Below are 19,428 nucleotides of genomic sequence, written 5' to 3'. Positions count from 1 at the left end.
TCGTGCGATCAGAATTTAAAAAAAAAAAAAAAAGAAATTTAAAATTGAATATAAACAATATCTAACTAAGACGACAACACCACCACCATAAAGAGCAGATGGCTACTCTTGACGACAGAAATATAGGAAGTGGAGATGCTCATAATGAAAATCAAAAGCATACCCAAGAACATGAGTCTGCATCATTGGGCCAATGTGTAAACCTATACTGCAGCATATATGCAAAAACCACTGCTTCATAGTTTCGCATTTGTTGCACCAACAAAGCGAAAAGAAAACAAAGCCACATGTAAGTTCATAACAATTTTCAGTTGATCGAGGCCTCGTAAAATTTGTTGAGTTAGCATTGCAAGGGCACCTTTGAGAGGAATGGACTGTACGACTGAATGGGTAAAACATGTAACTATTGAGAACGTATAAATCAATACAACACAACTATAGCAATAAATTCAAATAGCCATGAAAATAAGTATCTAGTCATCACGGTCACAAGCTCGATTGTAAACCTCAACAGATCTTCAATCGTACAAGCAAGAACATAAAAAAGAGTAATTTAGCATGTCGCTTTGTAAACATAAAACACAACAAACATTACACAGATTTGTGCGTACTAAATCTATAAGCATACAAAAGACTCTAAAATAACTGCTTTCTTGGATAAAAGAGGAATCTAAGAAAAAAAAAAGTAAAATTTTTGCAAAAGAGATTCAGATTCTCTGTGTGAGAAAAACAAGCTCTAAGGATTTTGGGTCTAGAGGGAGCTTGTGTTATAAACACTATACTGCAATGCCCAAAATGCTCTTCAGTTAAACCAGAGATAAAAGTGTACAACACTGCAAACCAAAGAAAAGAACATGTCTATAAAAATAACTAAAGGAACAAAAAAAATTTAAAATTCAAAAGGGAAAAAATTGTTAAGAGCCTTCAGATCTCATAGCTATATCGGGTCATTGCCAGTTAGCCGTGGATTATGACAACGAACCTGTTCAAATCTTAAACCATACAAGCCACAGAGAGAGAGAGAGAGAGAGAGAGAGAGAGAGAGAGAGAGAGAGAGAGTTAAAGAAAGAAGAGGGGAGAGAGAGAGAGAGAGAGAGGATGGGTTGTTATTGACGACGGCGACTTGTACAGCAAAAGTGATAGAAAAGACTCCTAATAACAATCCACGGAACTGCTCCAAAAATGAGTTTTCCATCATTAGGCAAATAAAAACTGAACTACCTTTCAGAGGCAGCAAATTAATTATATTAGAGAACACTAGATAATAAGCCCGCGTGTTGCGGCGGGAACCAACTGCCATGAATGAATAGAGGGACACATGAGTGAATGAGGTCAATAAGATAAGCAGCTTAGATTTTATATGCATTCAACTGAGTATGGCTTATTCAGGTACACCAAGAATCGACACTATATTTGAAATGAATTTGGTGGATTAGAAACACAATAATCCCACGCAACTAAGATCATCTAATACTTTCAACACTATTTGCAACTCAACTACAATACCTATTATTGATTAAGAATTAATTCCTAACCCATTACTCAAAAACCTAAATTTCATAAGAAAATGAAGAAAAAAAAATGAGCAAAACTTTTGGTAAAACTCAATAATTGTTTCTAAATATACCTTCTCAGAATTTCAGCACTGCTTTGATGATCTATAAAGAAGGCAGCTTTGGATAGTTTGGAATCAAAGTAAGGCATAAATTTTGGTCGCGGCGAACTCGTCCCAGAACTTCAGAAACCCAAATAAAAAATATGATGATTAAGTAGAGCAGCAAATGATTACACATATGTATAATAATATATATAGAGATAAACACACAAACACAAATTAATGTTTCAATTTGTATCTTATCAAAAGCTTAAACCTCCAACTAATCATTCTCTCCCAGAGGCCATCAGAAATGTGATTCTTCTGAGAATCGATGTTTAAGGAGAGGATTTGTTCGTCCCCGGGAAACCACAAATACAATCAAATAAGCTGCCAAAAGAACATTAATAAATGAAAAATACAAAACAAAGAAATAATGAGAAACCAAAATATGCATCTCAAAATCTAATCACTTTTTAGCCTGCTAGCCATTTTTAGTTGAATTTAGGCAATTAAACCATGACTCAGCACATGAATGAAGTGAGAGCGTGAAAGATAAGTGGGATAAGCTAAAAGTCATCCTCGAGTCATGCATTAACTTTCAAACTGTTCCAAAATAGCTAACATCTTTAACAAATGAATAACTTAAATGCTTAAGTTAGCCATAGGAAGCCTGCAGAACAAAGTTAAGCATGAAGAATGAACAAAATGACAGACAGATTTAAACAGTATACCAAAAAAGGCGTGCAACACTGAATTCTTCTCAACTTACCTATTTAGTGAGTTATTGGACCTATTTAGAGAGTTACTGGACTGAAATGAAGCCAACTCTGCAACAGAGAAACAAATGGAAAAGTCAAAATCCAGAAATCCAAGTTTAACTCAATCAAATATAATAACCAATCAAAGTTGCAAGCTCCAAATACTCAGCAACGTAGACAAAGAAATTTGTTTTTCAAAGACTTAATTTGTCCTCTATTTTATTAATTATCGTTTGGGAAAGGAAATTTGAGACACCACCTTATCAAAGACAACCATATATGCATTTAAGTCATGGTACAATGGGCGGCATTCGCTGCTGCAGTGATCTAATGCTTTGGCAATGTTCAGAGCACCTGTTAGTCGTATAGCCCACTCAATGGTCTGATTCTCCCCTGTCAAGGAAGTGTGAGGTGAATTTATACCTGAAGCGCTTTGAAAAGATATAGGCAATAAACTTCAGAGATCACTTGTTAGGAATATGAGAATGGGGAAAAGCAAAATAGCAGTCACAATTTGAAATGAAAATAGCATACATGTAGATAACAAATCAGCTTTGGGAAAGTGGTTTGAGATCAGAATATTATGCTCAAGCAGATCAAATGCATTCTTCAAAGCGATGAATGACAAAAAAAAAAGCAATATCTTATGTAAAAGAAGAGAAAATTATATCTTTGCAGGACTGGCCTCATCCAAAAGTCTAGCCAAAACAACATCTTAAAAGTAGTAGTCGAAAGTAAGAATTGAAACTGAAGAAATGGGAAAAACAAAATGGTTAAACAGAAAACAGGCAACTTTGAAATATCCAACTTTATATGTCAGGTTTATCTTTTGACAACATCATAGCATCTTTAATTGGTATGGCCTGTGCAAAATGAAATTGTCAATCCTGATTCACAGAGAAGAAAAAATCAACTCCCTTATAAATTAAGATGCTATCCAACATCCCTAGTCCTTATTAGCCCCCAATCCCAACAGAAAATCCCGACAGCACAAACATTATTAGTCCTAACAATGTATAAATCTATATGCACACATATATTCACACAAAAATATATTTACGCAGATATATTTATATACACGGACAACATTGAGTTCAATCCAAATCTATAGTCCAAAAAATGTACTAAACACATAATAAACATAAATCCAATGTACCTCCAACAGAGACTTGAACCATCTTTCGAGAGTCACCATACCTTTCCTTTGCCCTTTTTCTCTTTCTAATCTCTGTAGATTTTATCTGGAAACATAAATAAACTACAAAATCACAACTCGCTTATATTGGATCAATGTTTTGCTCTGAAATCTCTATTTTAGACTTAGTATTGAGAAACGAAAAGTCTTAAATGCAAAAGATAACTCATTCATCACAAAGCAAGAATACATTTGCAGTAACTGTTTAAATCAGAACATATGATTATCATGAATTGCAGCATTAGCATTCTAATTAGAAACTTGTAGCCATAAAATTGAACATTTCACTACCGTGTTTGATCGCATCAAAACAATCCGATTATCGATAATTACCATAGCAGAAGCTTGAATTTCTCTGGCAGTCATATCCAAAGCAAGTGCTTAACCTTACACCATCCAATTTTCGCTAATCAGATTTAAACTTAAAACCAAATCATTAACAGCATCATTATATTAAAATTAAATCATTAGCAGCAGCATTATTAACTGCTTAATTAAACTAAATCATTAACAGCAAAACTATTAACTGATTAATTAATTGACATTCAAAAAATAAAATAAAAAGTGATTAATTAACAAATAACAATAACAAAAATTACAAATTTACCCGCAACGTAATCCATGGCGGTGGATTGCGGAACATCGCGAGCTTTCTGAGAGATGATCACCGCCACCTCATCGTCCAACGATAACAGAGGGTGAGGGACTTCGATCGTGCCGCTGTTCATCAAGTAAGACAACGTTGGTTTGAGGAAAAGCACGGGCTCCTTCACAAATCAGAATTAAGAGAGGAACTGGTTGCTTTGCATTCTTCGCAACCCACAGTTTTCCCTCATATCTGAAAGTTCCCAAGAAAGTTAAAAGAGCAGAAGGAAATAATAACTGAGCATTCTCCATGTTCCACATAAAGCTCATAATTAATTTTAGAAAATAACGTACTTGGCACAAATAAATTTCTCCGTCCCACTTCTGTCAAAATTTGGTGGCAATTCTATTTCCCAATAACTGTTTCCCGTTTCATTACCCATGGCTGCACAAAAGTACATAGAGTTAACTAAGTTAACTAACAGGATAATGAATCAGAACATAGTGGTCAGTTAGAAAAGATTAAAAATACACAAAACAAGAACATGAACACTGAACTTATGTTTTCTAACAAATCAAAGCACCCTAATGACAAAACAATGGAAAATCACAAACCTGGAAGGTCCTCTTGCACTCATCAACCAAGACTCTGACCTGATTGAGCAGCTGCCGGACCATCTCTTGCCAATTCAAGAGCAAGCACACCATTAAAAATCTCAAAACAAACCGGAGCAGCTTGTTGGCCAAGCTCAGGTCATCAAACATGCCCTCCTTGAGTACTCGCTGCTGAGAATAACCTCATGGAATTACCTCGTGTGCATAAGGAAGAAACTGCAACTCAATGAGACAGACCACTGTAAAGTAACTCATGGTTCACACCCCAAATTATTAAAAAACAAATGCTAATCAATACACCAATGCAGATAACACACATTTCACCAGAGTAAATCCAATAAAATCACAAATCAATATAGGCATCTGTAAAGAATTTAAATAACCAAGAGATGGGTGAACGAATCAAAGAAGTTTGATTTTCACTTATATTCAATTCCAGTAAATTACTGATCAATTATACCAGTGCATTCATCAAATAAGCATTTCCAAAATACATACTTAGCAGATAAACATAACCTAAGGCACAAATTCATACGGATGGAGAAAATCAAGTTCCACAACCTACGAAAACAAAGTGGCAACTGAGAGACCGTTTGAGGGGTTTGAGACTGAGCTTCTTCAATCAACAACATACCTAGAACTCCCCAAGCTTTCAAATGGAAATTAAACATTTAAATAGCTTATATTAATTTAACAAATTCTTTATTTGTGGAGTAAATAATTTATAACCACCTATTTCCTGGTAGGAAAACAAATTCAATTTTAAAAAAGAAGTGTACTTTTTAGTTCAATTTCCACAGCCATAGTAATTTATGCGGACTAAAATTAAGATTAACCAATACATCCAATCAACTGCAACTAAACAACTTATAGTAATTTAATCTGTGTTTGTGGATATGAGAGAGAAAAAGAGAGAGAGAGAGAGAGAGAGAGAGAGTAATCTATTATAAAGCCAACCTTCTTTGAATTCACTTCTTGGTCCTCTTGTGGCTTATTACCAAAACTCTCCACTGCATTTGCAGTAATGCCCTCTGCTCCTCCTCCTGCAATAATTATCATTCCGTAAGTAACATAAGATGAACCAACATTTGAAAAGTATAAGCAGATGGACCAACACAGATAGAAAACACCTAAATTTACAGCAAGATGAAAGCTTAACGAAGAAAAAAATCTGGGTAAAAAATAGCTAAATTTACAGAGATATGCGAAAATAGGGTGCAAACATAATGTGCCTCTTTAATGTGGGTCAGTGAGGGTAAGAGAGTGCCCTCGGTGTTCTCACTCTCAGTGCAACCTTGCATGACAGATATGACCTTACTACCAGAATGGAAAGAAGCCGGTAAAACAGCATTGGTACTTACATTGGATATATGCAACCAAATCATCAGAATAATGCAGGGAAAAATAGAACCGAAACTCATTAGCATAATGCATAAAATATGGAATTGAGTACCATACAAATAAAAAAACGAATTTGAAGTTTTTGCATAACCGAAAATTATAACTTTGATATATGTACCCCAAGACTCCTGTGGGTCCCTGAACATTGCATGCATATGAAGATACCAAGATGCAGGCTAGCCAATCGTGGAGCTCTGCACCAAAAAATGGACACACTACAACAAATTAAAAAAAAAATGTTTAACACATCTGTTTGAGGTTACCCAAACGACATGCAGTATGAAAATATATAGGATGATGTTTAAATTGAAAATATATGTACTATTGCTGCAATGACATATCTGCAAATCAAAGTAATATTACAAAAATATATATATATATATATATATATATATAGATATATATATTTCACCCACCTTACATAAAAATAAAACTCTGTAAAAAATTTTAATTTATAAAAAAAAAAAATGAAAGCTAAAATTATATTTAAGACCTAATATCAATTGGCAACTGTTAATTGACTACTCTCTTTGATGACATGCTTCAACTGAAACAAAGGTTCTAGGTAATTACATCTTTTATATGCATGCCTCTGTTTCTCCAAAGATCAGTGACGAAAAGCTTTCATCATCCTTTGTAGATCTGTAACAGAAACAAACAATGAGAAACATGTCATTCAATTCTTGATTGTTACTAAGACACTTAATGAGGATGGAATTAGAAGTATGTCATTGCATTTCTCGATTGTCATTCCAATATGGATGTTAATTGGACTCTATTAATATTGAACCTATCAGATGAGAAATTAAACAGAAGAAAAATCAAAAGTTTCTTAACTGAACATGCTCATGAAGGGGTAAAAGGTTGCTGATACAAAGAAAAAAGGACAGATTTTATCTACACATCACCATAAGAAAGAAAACGATCACAAAGTACTTTTTTTTCTTGGCAACTTCGTGGAACGGAAAGAAGCAGGATACATTAGGGGCAAAACAATCTTCTTACTCGTACATCAAAGCAAAAGAACAACCATTATATTAGTATGCCATTATCATCTGGGGAACAAATCCAATTGGCAGCTTTTACATACCAACAATTATAAGCAAAGTTTGGAATTCACAAAAAATACTGGGCAAATACTAACACTGCCCTTTGAAAAAGCCGAACAACAACAAACTTTGACAAATTAACTACAACTAAATTCAGATGACATTCGATATATGAAGACATTCTGAGAAATCAAAGGCTCTGAAATCAATACCATATTTCATGTGCCTTTGACTGATAGTGAACCCAGCAGCAGAACCAGGATAAAAATTTGATTTAGAACCTTGCTATCTTTGTCCTTGTAAATATGATATTTTGGCAGCGGCAATATATCACCAAAAAAAAAAAAAAAACAAATATATCTGAACTCAAAGAAAATATAGAATGAACATAAAAAAAGCAAATTATGAACTTTTAGAAGCTAATTTCATTAGCAATTAAAGCAACCAAGCTCTCTCAACATCACGATTCAGAACCCCCAGGAACCCAGAAATTTAATGAAAATTTTTCTAATCATTCAATTGGATTAGACAAAATCATGAATTTTTTTCTAAAGCCCAATTATATTAAATCACAAATTTGAAGCAGATTTTGACATGCAATAAGTCAATAAGATAGGAATCGCTTCAGACTAACCTCGATGGCAGGGCCTCCGGAATCGCCCGATCCGAACCAAGCTCCTAGGTTATAGGGAGATGCCGTTGATGTGAAATTCAACACGCAAACCTTTGACGCAGCTGTGGCGCCTGGTGGTGGCGGGGGTTCCACACTGGGAGAGACTCCAGAAGAGGAATCTAGTTTTCTGGTTCAGAGAAAAGGAATGAAGGAAAATAGTGGAGAAGAGGGAAAACGCTGTTGAAATCTTGCAGGAAGAACCCTAGGTAGAGCTTTCGAAACCAACCCCTTTCTCTCCCTCGAATCGTACACCCCCTGTGACTCTGTCTGCCTGCAAACCGCATGCTTTCCTCTCACCAAATCTCTCTCTCTCTCTCCCTCCCTGTCTCTCTTCTCTCTCTGCTCGCTCGCTGTGTCTCTCCCGACGGCATGCTCTCACCGAGTCCCACTGCAGCTCACAAAGAAAGGAAATGAAAGTCGCTAACCCGCTCTGTATCTCTCTCCCTGCCCATCTCTCTCTGTAAAATGGGAGAAAATCCCACTAAATCTCTCTCACTCAGTCCAAACCCGTAGCTCCCATCTCTCTCCAATCTGTCAGGCCCTGTGTCTCCCTCCTCTCCGCTCGCCAGAGGCACACCCAGCTGTCTCTATAAATGAGCTTTCAGAAGCAGCAAATAAAAACTGAACCACCTTTCAGAAGCAGCAAAAAACTCATTAGCACAACATCACTATTTGAAGAAAAAGAAAGACTATAGACAGAGTATTACTCATTAGCACAACATCATCACTATTTCAGGGGTCATAAATAACTTGACCAGTAATTTCCACTACCCAGAGACCACTGCATGTACCATCATTCCCCACAATCACATAACAGTTATAACCCAACCCCAAATGCCAATTAAACAAGCACTCCACTCTGAACTATGCCATTATAAACTTCTACCACAAATGAAAATAAACCATCATCGAAACAACTTAATATCAAAGGCCTAACACCCAGTCAAGAAAAATACAGGTTTTTATGAAACAACAGTTTGGAAAAAAGAACAGTACAGACAATCAGCCCATATAAAAAGCATAATTATGAAAGAAACAAAATTTGGGGCCCAAATGCACATGCGGGGTCAAAGTAACTTGCAAAATTTGGAATGCAAGGAGGGATAAATCCCCAAATAGGTAATTGAAAATAGTAAGTTGTATGAAAATGCCCTCAGATCACATAGCAATAAGTCATTTCCAGTTCATGGCCAATGGCGTTCGTCAAAAGCCTTCATACTCCACAATGCAGCACCAACGTATGTATGTGTGTATGTATGTATATATATTAGAGATAGAGAGGGGTGGTGCTTGTGGTTAGTACGGGATAATGAAGAATCAACCATGCTTGCCACTCTTTAGGTTTTCAACTTTCCATCACTGGGCATCATATTTGAACCAGAAGATAAAGTGAATCAAAATGTATAACCATCTTTCAACCAAAACAATCTACAATAACAGCTTTGTAGGAAATAAAATCAGTCAGTAACAATGAAAGAGTGAAATGTCGGAATAACTAATACAGGTATAGTATTCTTTTCGTTTCAAGTGCAGGTACCGACTCTTTAACAAAAATGTTTCAATTGCAAGAAAATAACAGAAATAACAAACCGGCTCTTTCCTTCCCTCCAATCCCCTTTGGAACACATGGATTCAGTCCAATATTCTCTCTCAAGAAAACCAGCCCAGACCGCTCCTCCCTCTTTTCCTCTCCACCCACTCTCTCTCCCCCCCCTCATTTTTCTCTCTGCTTCCTGCCCTCTCTCTCTGTAACCTTGACAATGGCAACTGCAAAGATGCTGATGCGTGGTGGCGCACACAGATTTCAGTCTCTCTCTGATCTGCACGCTGTGAGAGGATATCAGGAAGTAGTCTCCATGCCTCCTCTCTCTCCAACCTTGACAATGGCAGCCGCTAACATGGTGATGCGGGGTGGCGCACGCAGATTTCAGTCTCTCTCTGATCTGTACGCGGTGAAAGGATCCCATGAAGCAATTGAGAAAGCCAAAGAGGATCTCGCCAGAAACATCGAGCACCTCAAGCTATGGACTCACACCTACCTACAGACCAAGAAAGACCTAGAACTAGCCATCGATCTTGGCAAGGAGCACCACTAGAACACTTCTTTCAGCGCCAGCTGCAGTAACCTTTAACGCAAGGTTATGAAGGAACTTGCAGATGAGTCCGAGGTCGATCTGAAATTCAAAAGAATGACTGACATCGTGGAGATGAGCAATAAGGCATCCACTGTGCAACAACAGGGAAAGAAGGGAAGAGCGAAAAGGGGAAAGGGCAAATAGACAGAGGAACAATTGTCAAGCCCCGAACCCAACATACGTCTATCATGCCCTGCCTTCAAGAAATAGACAAAACACCACTCGAAGTCCAATTGTGTAGTAATTTTTCGTATACTTTATGGCTACATCTAATCTCCTTGTTAGACTACCTACATACCCTAAATAGAGATCAAGTCATTCGTAATTTACCTATTATTAAACTCTAAACCTTTCTTAAATTTACCTATAATTAAACTCTAAACCTTTCTCAGCATACTTCCTAGCAGAAAACATAGAGTACTCCACTATATAACAACTATATATATACTAAGATTTGTCATTTCGTCATTCACATATATCACATGCTTTCCAACACCATGCCACAAACATGTCCATTAATAAATTCATGAGTCAAAGATACACAATATTATCATTTAATTACGTTAATCAATCAATGAGATAACACATCATTCCACAAATTTAATCAAAGAACTCTACATAATTCCCTACTTGGATTATAAGTAATAACATGGTAAATCTATCCGGACCCAGGGCTTTCAGACGCCCCAGCTAGAAAGCTGCCAATTTAATTTCATCAACTGAGATAGGCATTGTGAGAGTATCATTCATTTTAGTTGTGACCCTCGGCGAAAGACGTTCCAAAACCGAGCCCCAAAGTGTAAGATGGACAAATATCTCTTAATGTGAAATTACTAAAATGCCCTTGATGTTTAAAAATTTGTAGAAACTTCGGTTTAGTTCCGAATTCAATTCCGCTTGCACCCACGCGTTCGTAGCAACAAGTGCAACATGAACCAATTAAAAGAACAATTATTACATGCCATAAAGCGAAAGTCAATGGAAGTCGACACTTACTTTGTTAGGGGCAATTTTGTAAATTTAACTAATTAGAATGTAAATTTAAAGATAGGTTGTTGCAGCCCTATCATTCAATGAGTTGACTGATGAGCCCTATCATTCAATGAGTAGCAACGGCCATATGTGGTATTCGAGCTTAAGTGATGAAATATGTGGTCTCATCTACCAACAATGACTTTAGGTGGTCTTATTCTCCTCATGTTCCTGCTCAAATCAGGAAAGTACTTCGAAAAAGAAGGGCCACGTCCTAGAACCCCTTCCTTCTGTGACTATTTGGCAGTCTATGGTTCAACATACAAAGGCAGCTAAATCTTCAAAAGTATCCAAAGCCTCAGCCAGATGGATCCACTCCCGTTTAATGCATTTTGAGGAGTTTTGCAGTATCATAATCATTAAAGCCATACTTGCCTTTGAAGCAAGCGATGAAACTGAAGAATGCCATAGGCCGCATGATCACCAGTGAATTCTGCAGTTTTTTTTTTTTTTTTTCACATTTTCACAGTATTATCGCCATGACCGTATGCATAATTCGGCAAACACCTACAATCCCGTGCCTACCAGAAATCAACTCTTTTACAACAGCAAGTTTCACATAATGATGTGGAAACATATCCTCATTATTCGTAAATCAACAAATGTCAGAGACCAAACCATCAAGATACATGATGAGTAGATTTTATATTGGATATTCAACCCTATTCTTAGTATATTTTGGTCAATATTTTGGAAGAATTTTTTATACTTTGATTCGCATTTCCAATATAGGACTTTCAACTTCCTCTAGAGCAAAACGTGGTCAAATGGACGAATTTTGGAGTAATTCTAGTTGGAGGACGTTCGTGAGTCAGTTGACTAGATTGTGTCAAAATATCAGATTTATCCACTAGGCGGTGATTTTCTGGCAATAAAATAAATTAGCGATGTGCAGTGCTGGAATAATGACGTTTTGGGCTTGAATTGCGTTTTTGGGGCTCAAGATGACCTTGAATGAGTTTGTGGCCTTCCGGATTTGTGTTCAAAATGTCATGATCTTTAAAACAAGCTATATTGAGCCAGATTTGGAGGATGTCTAAGGCTAAAACATGGCTGGACAAGTATTTGGCATATTCTCCTAGCATAATTAGAACTTTATTTTCTAAGTTATTTTTATTTATTATTTAGTTTCCTAGTTGGAATAAGATACCTATGTTTTAGGGTTTATGCGATGGCTTAGCAAATATATTGCTTTGCCATTATTAGTCTGAGGTTACGCTTTTCTTTATGCAACTTTGGAGACAAAGATAATTGCTCGGGTTCTTGGAGATTTTCTCCTTTAAAGTGTTTTCAATCATTTTCCTAATAATATTTTATATGATTTCAATTATGAATATGCGTAACTAATCCATTTTGCTAGGGCGAAGCCTTAAGCCTTAAGCCTTAGCATGAACATATGATTTTTATTTAAATGTTTATGATTGATTGCATGCACACTTTGAATTATTGATCACCATGATTAAAACTATTTAATTGTCTTAATGCCTAATCACCATTAGGATATTTAGAAAAGTAATTTGATGCAATTTTGATTAGAAGGTTCCCTAAAATTGACGCTGGCTTCTTGCGATTAATAATTGTAATTTCACTTAGGATGAACATCACATCTTAAGGGTTGTATGGTTTTTCAAAGAGTTTTCATAAAGCCTAATGAGTCTCTCATGTTCAGATTTGATCCGAACGTTTAGACGGGTTACATGTTAGATATACATTTGATGTTAGAGGTTCCAAGTAGAATATAAATTAGGAAAACCTAACATTTAAAGTGACATGTGTAGATCATAAGTAACTGGTAAAAGTACATAGGATTGTTAGGTGATGGTAGAACTCTAGTACTTTTATAAATTGGTATTTAAAACTCTTTTCTTTTGTCATATTAGTTCTTAATTAAAATTCGTTTTTAATATTACTCAATTTCAGAATCTCTTTTCTCTATTTTTAACTATAAGTATTTAATTAGAAATTGTTTTTACATAAATTATCCAAATAGCCCTTGAGGAGAACAACCTTGCATGAGCATCTATACTACAACATCCTTGTATTCTTGCAAGTATTTCATGTGATTTTGATCTTATTTGCATAGACGTGAAAAATACTATCAATACATATTAGCAGACTCCTTTGTTTGGTGTCACTCATAGAGTATGATTAATCATTAGCATAAAATCGTTTCAGTGATGATTAGCGTAGGAAAAGTACATAATTAAGATGCAAATACTAATTCAGGGTATACGGGGCTGCTTAATCTGGTGGGATCACTGTTCGAAGCAGCAAGAACCGTTTGCTTTTGACTTAACACCCCACATGTTTGCTGACTTCAAATTGCAAAGAACACATAGTTTCCTGTTCTGCCACAGAACAATCAATACGAATAAACGTTGAAATAAATTGATACTAACTTCGTATTCTGAAAAATGGGTAGATAGAAGCACAAACCTGCATTTTTCCGAGAGGTGTGTATTTGACTAGTCCACTGACCACTGTTCTAGTTTGTCCTTCACCAACATCAGTATCCTCCACGTAAAGTGAATCAGCATCAGGACGCTTCTCAGCTTTAGTAACAAGGCCAACGCAGATTTCAAGCCTACTAATAGAAAACCCGGCTTCAGCTGCAGATGTTGTGGTCTTTTGCTTTTTTTTCTTTCCCCTACCATCTGCCATAGCAATGGCCTCTTACTGTCTCAGACTAGATCCATTTATGCCGGAATAATTAATACAAGGTATAATATTGACTAGATCCATTTATGCCGGAATAATTAATACAGGGTATAATATTCTTTTCATTTCAAGTGCAGGTATCCACACTCAGGATAAGCTATGTATTTTTTTTTTCTTCTTTTTTTTTCCCAGTTACAGGGAGATGTTGCGTATTACATAGTGTGAACAACACCAAACCACGACACCAAAAAACACCTGGACACTAAAGGGTGCATTTGGAATATGGGGATTGAGATGGGGCTTGAAGCTAGGAATGGATTTAAGATATCACGACATTACTAAAGTCCTCAGTCAGGGGTACTTAAAACTCCACCACCACAACCACTCATATTTACGAAGTGATGCATCCAAGATTACGAGTAAATAGATTAGAAATTCAGTGAAATCATATTATTCTAAATAGGTTAGTCAAACAAGAAATCTTCAAATCTTGGGGGATCTAAATCATGTGTTTCTAAATCCCGTCATTTTGAAATTCCATGGTATTTTCACTTATCTCGTTCAAAATATCATGAAGCATTATGTCACAGTACTTAACGTTACTGATCACTCACAAAGAAGCATTGCAACAATTTTCAACCATGTAAAGGACAACAGAACATTAAACAGGATATATCGTTTTCTACATGTGAATGTGATTGTCTTTTTGGTGTGTGCAAGTGCAAGTGCAAGTGCAGCCTATAAACAGGATATATCGTTTTTTACATGTGAACCAGAACATAGAGAATCCAACCTTGAAAAACAAAACCAAATGGTAAGTGCAAGTACAGCCTATAAACTTATCCCAAAAACCAGATCACTTAGCATCCAAAAGCATCAAAACCAAATGGTAATGACCCAAATAATTCAAGAAAAAGAAAGACTTGATACAGAATGTAACTCATCATTAGCACAACATTACCACACCAAAGGCTAGTGCTCTAACCTTGAAAAGTAACTTGACAAGCATCACTACTTCAAAGGTTTGTGCCCTCAGATCTCACACCTTTGAATGAGTCATTTACAGTTCACAGCTAGTGGCGTTCCTTAAAAGTTGACAATATTGTACTACGACGGAGTCGAGATTGGGATGTGACAATAGTTCGTCAAACAAAGGTGCATAGGAGATCTATTCAATTGTTTTGGTTTTTCTGTGTAAATGGGTTTTGGATTTTAAGGGCATTAGATCTATTTATGTGATTTTCTGTTATATTTAAAAGATTTTATAAAAAAAAAATTGACATTTATGAAAGTGAGTGTTAAATTTTGATTATTATTGATAAATTCTCCTGAATAAGCATCTATTCTTTAATTATATTGATGAGTTATTTGTTAGTGTCTTACAAATGTGATTTAAATATGAATTCAACATCGGTAGCGTGCTTATTATGCCATCAATTTAATAAAAAATCAAAGTTATTATTAAATTGTAGAAATAGATTAAGAAATTGTTATTAGCATTCCAAAAATCTCATTTGGCACTACAAACTTTTTATAATTAGAAAGAAAAATATACTTGTGAGATGTGTAGAATAAAATTTTTGACGTGCTAATAATAGTTCACATAAATTAATACAATTTCAATATTTAGAAAAATCACATCAAAGATGTAAAGTGTGAAACGCAGTAAGCTTCTGTTTGTCTCTTTCTAAACAAAGAAAGAAACCCATCATTCACTCAATCAAATATTATATTTAAGTTTGATCACTTCAAACAATTAAGCACATGTTAAAGAAGGGAAAACGGTAACAAAGAAAAACAAATTGCAGCTTTCATTTTCATTCATTCAGCTCTTGAGTGGAACATGAGCATTTGATTCTCTTTTGGAATGGGTCAATTTGTTAAATGAATTGATGGATGGAGGGGGACGTGTGGAGAGAGGATTCTCGTCGGATCTTCTTTATGATGATCTTGATAATCTTCCAATCACATAAGTTTCTTCATATATCGTGCGGTCATAATTTTTTAAATTTTTTTATTTAAAATTAAATATAAACAGTATCTGACTAAAACACCAACACCACCACCACCACCACCAACATAAAGAGCAGATGGCTACTCTTGACGATAGAAATATAGGAAGTGGAGATGCTCATAATGAAAATCAAAAGCATACCCAAGACCACGAGTCTGGATCAAATGTGTAAAACTATACTGCAGCATATATGCAAAAACCATACTTCATAGTTTCGCATTTGTTGCACCAACAAAGCAAAAAGAAAACAAAGCCACATATAAGATCATAACTATTTTCAGTTGATCGAGGCCTCGTAAAATTTGTTGAATTAGCATTGCAAGGGCACCTTTGAGAGGAATGGACTGTACGACTGAATGGGTAAAACATGTAACTATTGAGAACGTATAAATCAATACAACACAACTATAGCAATAAATTCAAATAGCCATGAAAATATGTATCTAGTCATCACGGTCACAAGCTCGATTATAAACCTCAACAGATCTTCAATCGTACAAGCAAGAATAAAAAAAAGAGTAATTTAGCATGTCGCTTTGTAAACATAAAACACAACAAACATTACACAGATTTGTGCGTACTAAATCTATAAGCATACAAAAGACTCTAAAATAACTGCTTTCTTGGATAAAAGAGGAATCTAAGAAGAAAAAAAATGTGAAATTTTTGCAAAAGAGACTCAGATTCGGTGTGAGAAAAACAAGCTGTAAGGATTTTGGGTCTAGAGGGAGCTTCTGTTATAAACACTATACTGCAATGACCAAAATGCTCTTCAGTTAAACCAGAGATAATGTGTACAACACTGCAAACCAAAGAAAAGAACATGTCTATAAAAATAACTAAAGGAAAAAAAATAATTTAAAATTCAACAAGCAAATCTTAAGAAAACAAAAGGGAAAAACCTGTTAAGAGCCTTCAGATCTCATAGCTATATCGGGTCATTGCCAGTTAGCCGTGGATTATGACAACGAACCTGTTCACATCTTAAACCATACAAGCCACAGAGAGAGAGAGAGAGAGAGAGAGAGAAAGAAAGAAGAGGAGAGAGAGAGAGAGAGAGAGAGAGAGAGAGAGAGAGAGAGAGAGGATGGGTTGGTAATGACGACGGCGACTTGTACAGCAAAAATGATAGAAAAGACTCCTAATAACAATCCACGGAACCGCTCCAAAAATGAGTTTTCCATCATTAGGCAAATAAAAACTGAACCACCTTTCAGGGGCAGCAAAATAATTCAAGAAAAAGAAACAGACTAAAGACAATAGAGCTCACCATTAGCACAGAATCACTACTTCAAGGGATTGCGCTTTACTAACATCTGACCTTGAAAAAAAATCTTGACCAGTAATTTCCATTGCAACACAATTAGTTAATTGAATGATGACAATAATAACATGAAACATCACCAAAGTACAATTACTCCAGGGGTCATAAATAGCTTTCTAGGCTGCATTTCCAACGACAATTGCACTTATAAACTGCTCAGAGACCATTGCATGTATCATCCTTCCCCACAATCCCATAACACAGAGAGAGAGAGGTGGTGGTTGTGGTTAGTACGGGCTAATGAAGAATCAACCATGCCTACCGCTCTTTACGTTTTGAATTTTCCATCGATGAGCATCATATTTGAACCAGAAGATAAAGTTAATAAAAAATCTATAACCATCTTTCAACTAAAACAATCTACAACAATAGTTTCCGGACAATGGTTTCTTAGCTTTATATGAAACAATCTACAAGCGGTTTGACTCCGAAGGGAGCTCGCCTTATATACAAAAATACTGCAATTCCGAAAGTGCTATTTGGTTTTCTATTAACAGAAAATTTGAAATCAATACAAAAGTAACAGTGCATTTATAGTAATCACAATACTGCAATGCCCAAAGTGCTCTTCAGTTAAACCAAAGATAATGTCTACAATACTGCAATAACCAGAAAAGGAAATGTCTATTGAAATAACTAAAGGAACAAAAATAATTTAAAATTCAACAAGCATATCTTAAGAATAAAAAAGGAAAAAATTCGAAGAGCCTTCAGATCTCATAGCTATATCTGGTCATTGCCAGTTAACTGTGGATTATCACTATGAACCTCTTCACATCTTCAACCATACAAGCAAGAGAGGGAGAGAGGGCGAGAGAGAGAGAGAGAGAGAGAGAGAGAGAGAGGGCGAGAGAGAGAGAGAGAGAGAGAGAGAGTGAGGGAGAGAGAGAGAGAGAGAGGGAGAGGGAGAGTGGTGTTGATGGTGACAACTAGTACAGGAAAATGATAGAGAAGGCTCCTAATAACAATCCACAGAACCGCTCCATAAATGAGTTTTCCATCATTAGGCAAATAAAAACTGCACCACCTTTCAGAAGCAGCAAAAAAGCTATATCAAAGAACATGGTAATGACCCAAAATAATTCAAGAAAAAGAAAGACTATAGACAGAGTGTAACTCATTAGCACAACATCACTATTTCAGGGGTCATAAATAACTTGACCAGTAATTTCCATTGACAATAATAACATGAAACGTACTCCAACCCCAAAGTACAATTACTCCAGGCGTCATAAATAGAATTCTAGGCTGCATTTCCATTGACAATTGCAATCCCAAACTACCCAGAGACCACTGCATGTACCATCATTCCCCACACTCACATAACAGTTATAACCCAACCCCAACTGCCAATTAAACAAGCACTCCACTCAGAACTATGCCATTATAAACTTCTACCACAAATGAAAATAAACCATCATCAAAACAACTTAATATCAAAGGCCTAACACCAAGTCAAGAAAAATACAGGTTTTTATGAAACAACAGTTTGAAACAAGAACAGTACAGACAATCAGCCCATATAAAAAGCATAATTATGAAAGAAACAAAATTTGGGGCCCAAACACACATGCGGGGTCAAAATAACTTGCGGCGCAAAATTTGGACTGCATGGAGGGATAAATCCCCAAATAGGTAATTGAAAATAGTGAGTTCTATGAAAATGCCCTCAGATCACATAGCAATAAATCATTTCCAGTTCATGGCAAATGGCGTTCCTCAAAAGCCTTCATACTCCACAATGCAGCACCAATGTATGTATGTGTGTATGTATATATATTAGAGAGAGAGAGAGAGAGTGAGTGAGAAAGAGAGAGAGAGAGAGAGGCGGTGCTTGTGGTTAGTACGGGATAATGAAGAATCAACCACGCTTGCCACTCTTTAGGTTTTCAATTTTCCATCATTGGGCATCATATTTGAACCAGAAGATAAAGTAAATCAAAATGTATAACCATCTTTCAACCTAAACAATCTACAATAATAGTTTTGTAGGAAATAAAAGCACTCGGTAACAATGAAATTTTTTTTCCAAACGACGGTTTATTAGCTTTATATGTAACAATCTACAAGCAGTGTGAGTCTGAAGGGAGCTCGCATTATATACAAAAATACTGCAATGCCAAAAGTGCTCTTTGGTTTTCTATTAACAGAAAATTTGAAATCAATACAAAAGTAACAGTACATTTATAGTAATCAAATATTGCAATGCCGAAAGTGCTCTTCAGTTAAACCAAAGATAATGTCTACAATGCTGCAATGACCTATAGAAATAACTAAAGGAACAAAAATAATTTAAAATTCAACATGCATATCTTAAATAAACAAATAAACTGAAGAGCCTTCAGATCTCATAGCTATATCTGGTCATTGCTAGTTAACTGTGGATTATCAC

The 19,428-nt window shown here is 35.8% G+C and overlaps 1 protein-coding gene and 1 non-coding gene across 2 annotated transcripts; both read right to left on the bottom strand.

Moving 5' to 3' along the window:
• Window positions 1–1,736: 1,736 nt before the first annotated feature.
• Window positions 1,737–8,971, bottom strand: LOC137729429 (serine/threonine-protein kinase BSK1-like). Its single transcript, XM_088677403.1, has 13 exons — window positions 8,581–8,971; window positions 7,835–8,503; window positions 6,725–6,793; window positions 6,221–6,345; window positions 5,708–5,793; window positions 4,751–4,966; window positions 4,490–4,580; window positions 4,158–4,388; window positions 3,884–3,936; window positions 3,512–3,596; window positions 2,615–2,778; window positions 2,367–2,424; window positions 1,737–2,267 (listed from the first exon to the last, which is right to left on the bottom strand). The coding sequence occupies exons 9-12, from the start codon at window positions 3,914–3,916 to the stop codon at window positions 2,392–2,394; spliced, it is 315 nt and encodes a 104-aa protein (XP_088533529.1). The 5' UTR covers window positions 3,917–3,936; window positions 4,158–4,388; window positions 4,490–4,580; window positions 4,751–4,966; window positions 5,708–5,793; window positions 6,221–6,345; window positions 6,725–6,793; window positions 7,835–8,503; window positions 8,581–8,971; the 3' UTR covers window positions 1,737–2,267; window positions 2,367–2,391.
• An 8,164-nt stretch (window positions 8,972–17,135) lies between these two features.
• LOC137730403 (small nucleolar RNA snoR118) lies at window positions 17,136–17,219 on the bottom strand. The gene has a single exon (XR_011068162.2). It is a non-coding gene; the product is annotated as a small nucleolar RNA snoR118 (small nucleolar RNA).
• Between the last annotated feature and the right edge of the window lie 2,209 nt (window positions 17,220–19,428).

The sequence above is a fragment of the Pyrus communis genome, chromosome 10 (assembly GCF_041283825.1).
Source record: "Pyrus communis isolate YQ-2024b chromosome 10, ASM4128382v1, whole genome shotgun sequence".
Lineage (NCBI taxonomy): Eukaryota > Viridiplantae > Streptophyta > Magnoliopsida > Rosales > Rosaceae > Pyrus > Pyrus communis.
Note: the sequence above shows the minus strand (reverse complement) of the source record. Positions and strands in the feature narration are given on the sequence as shown.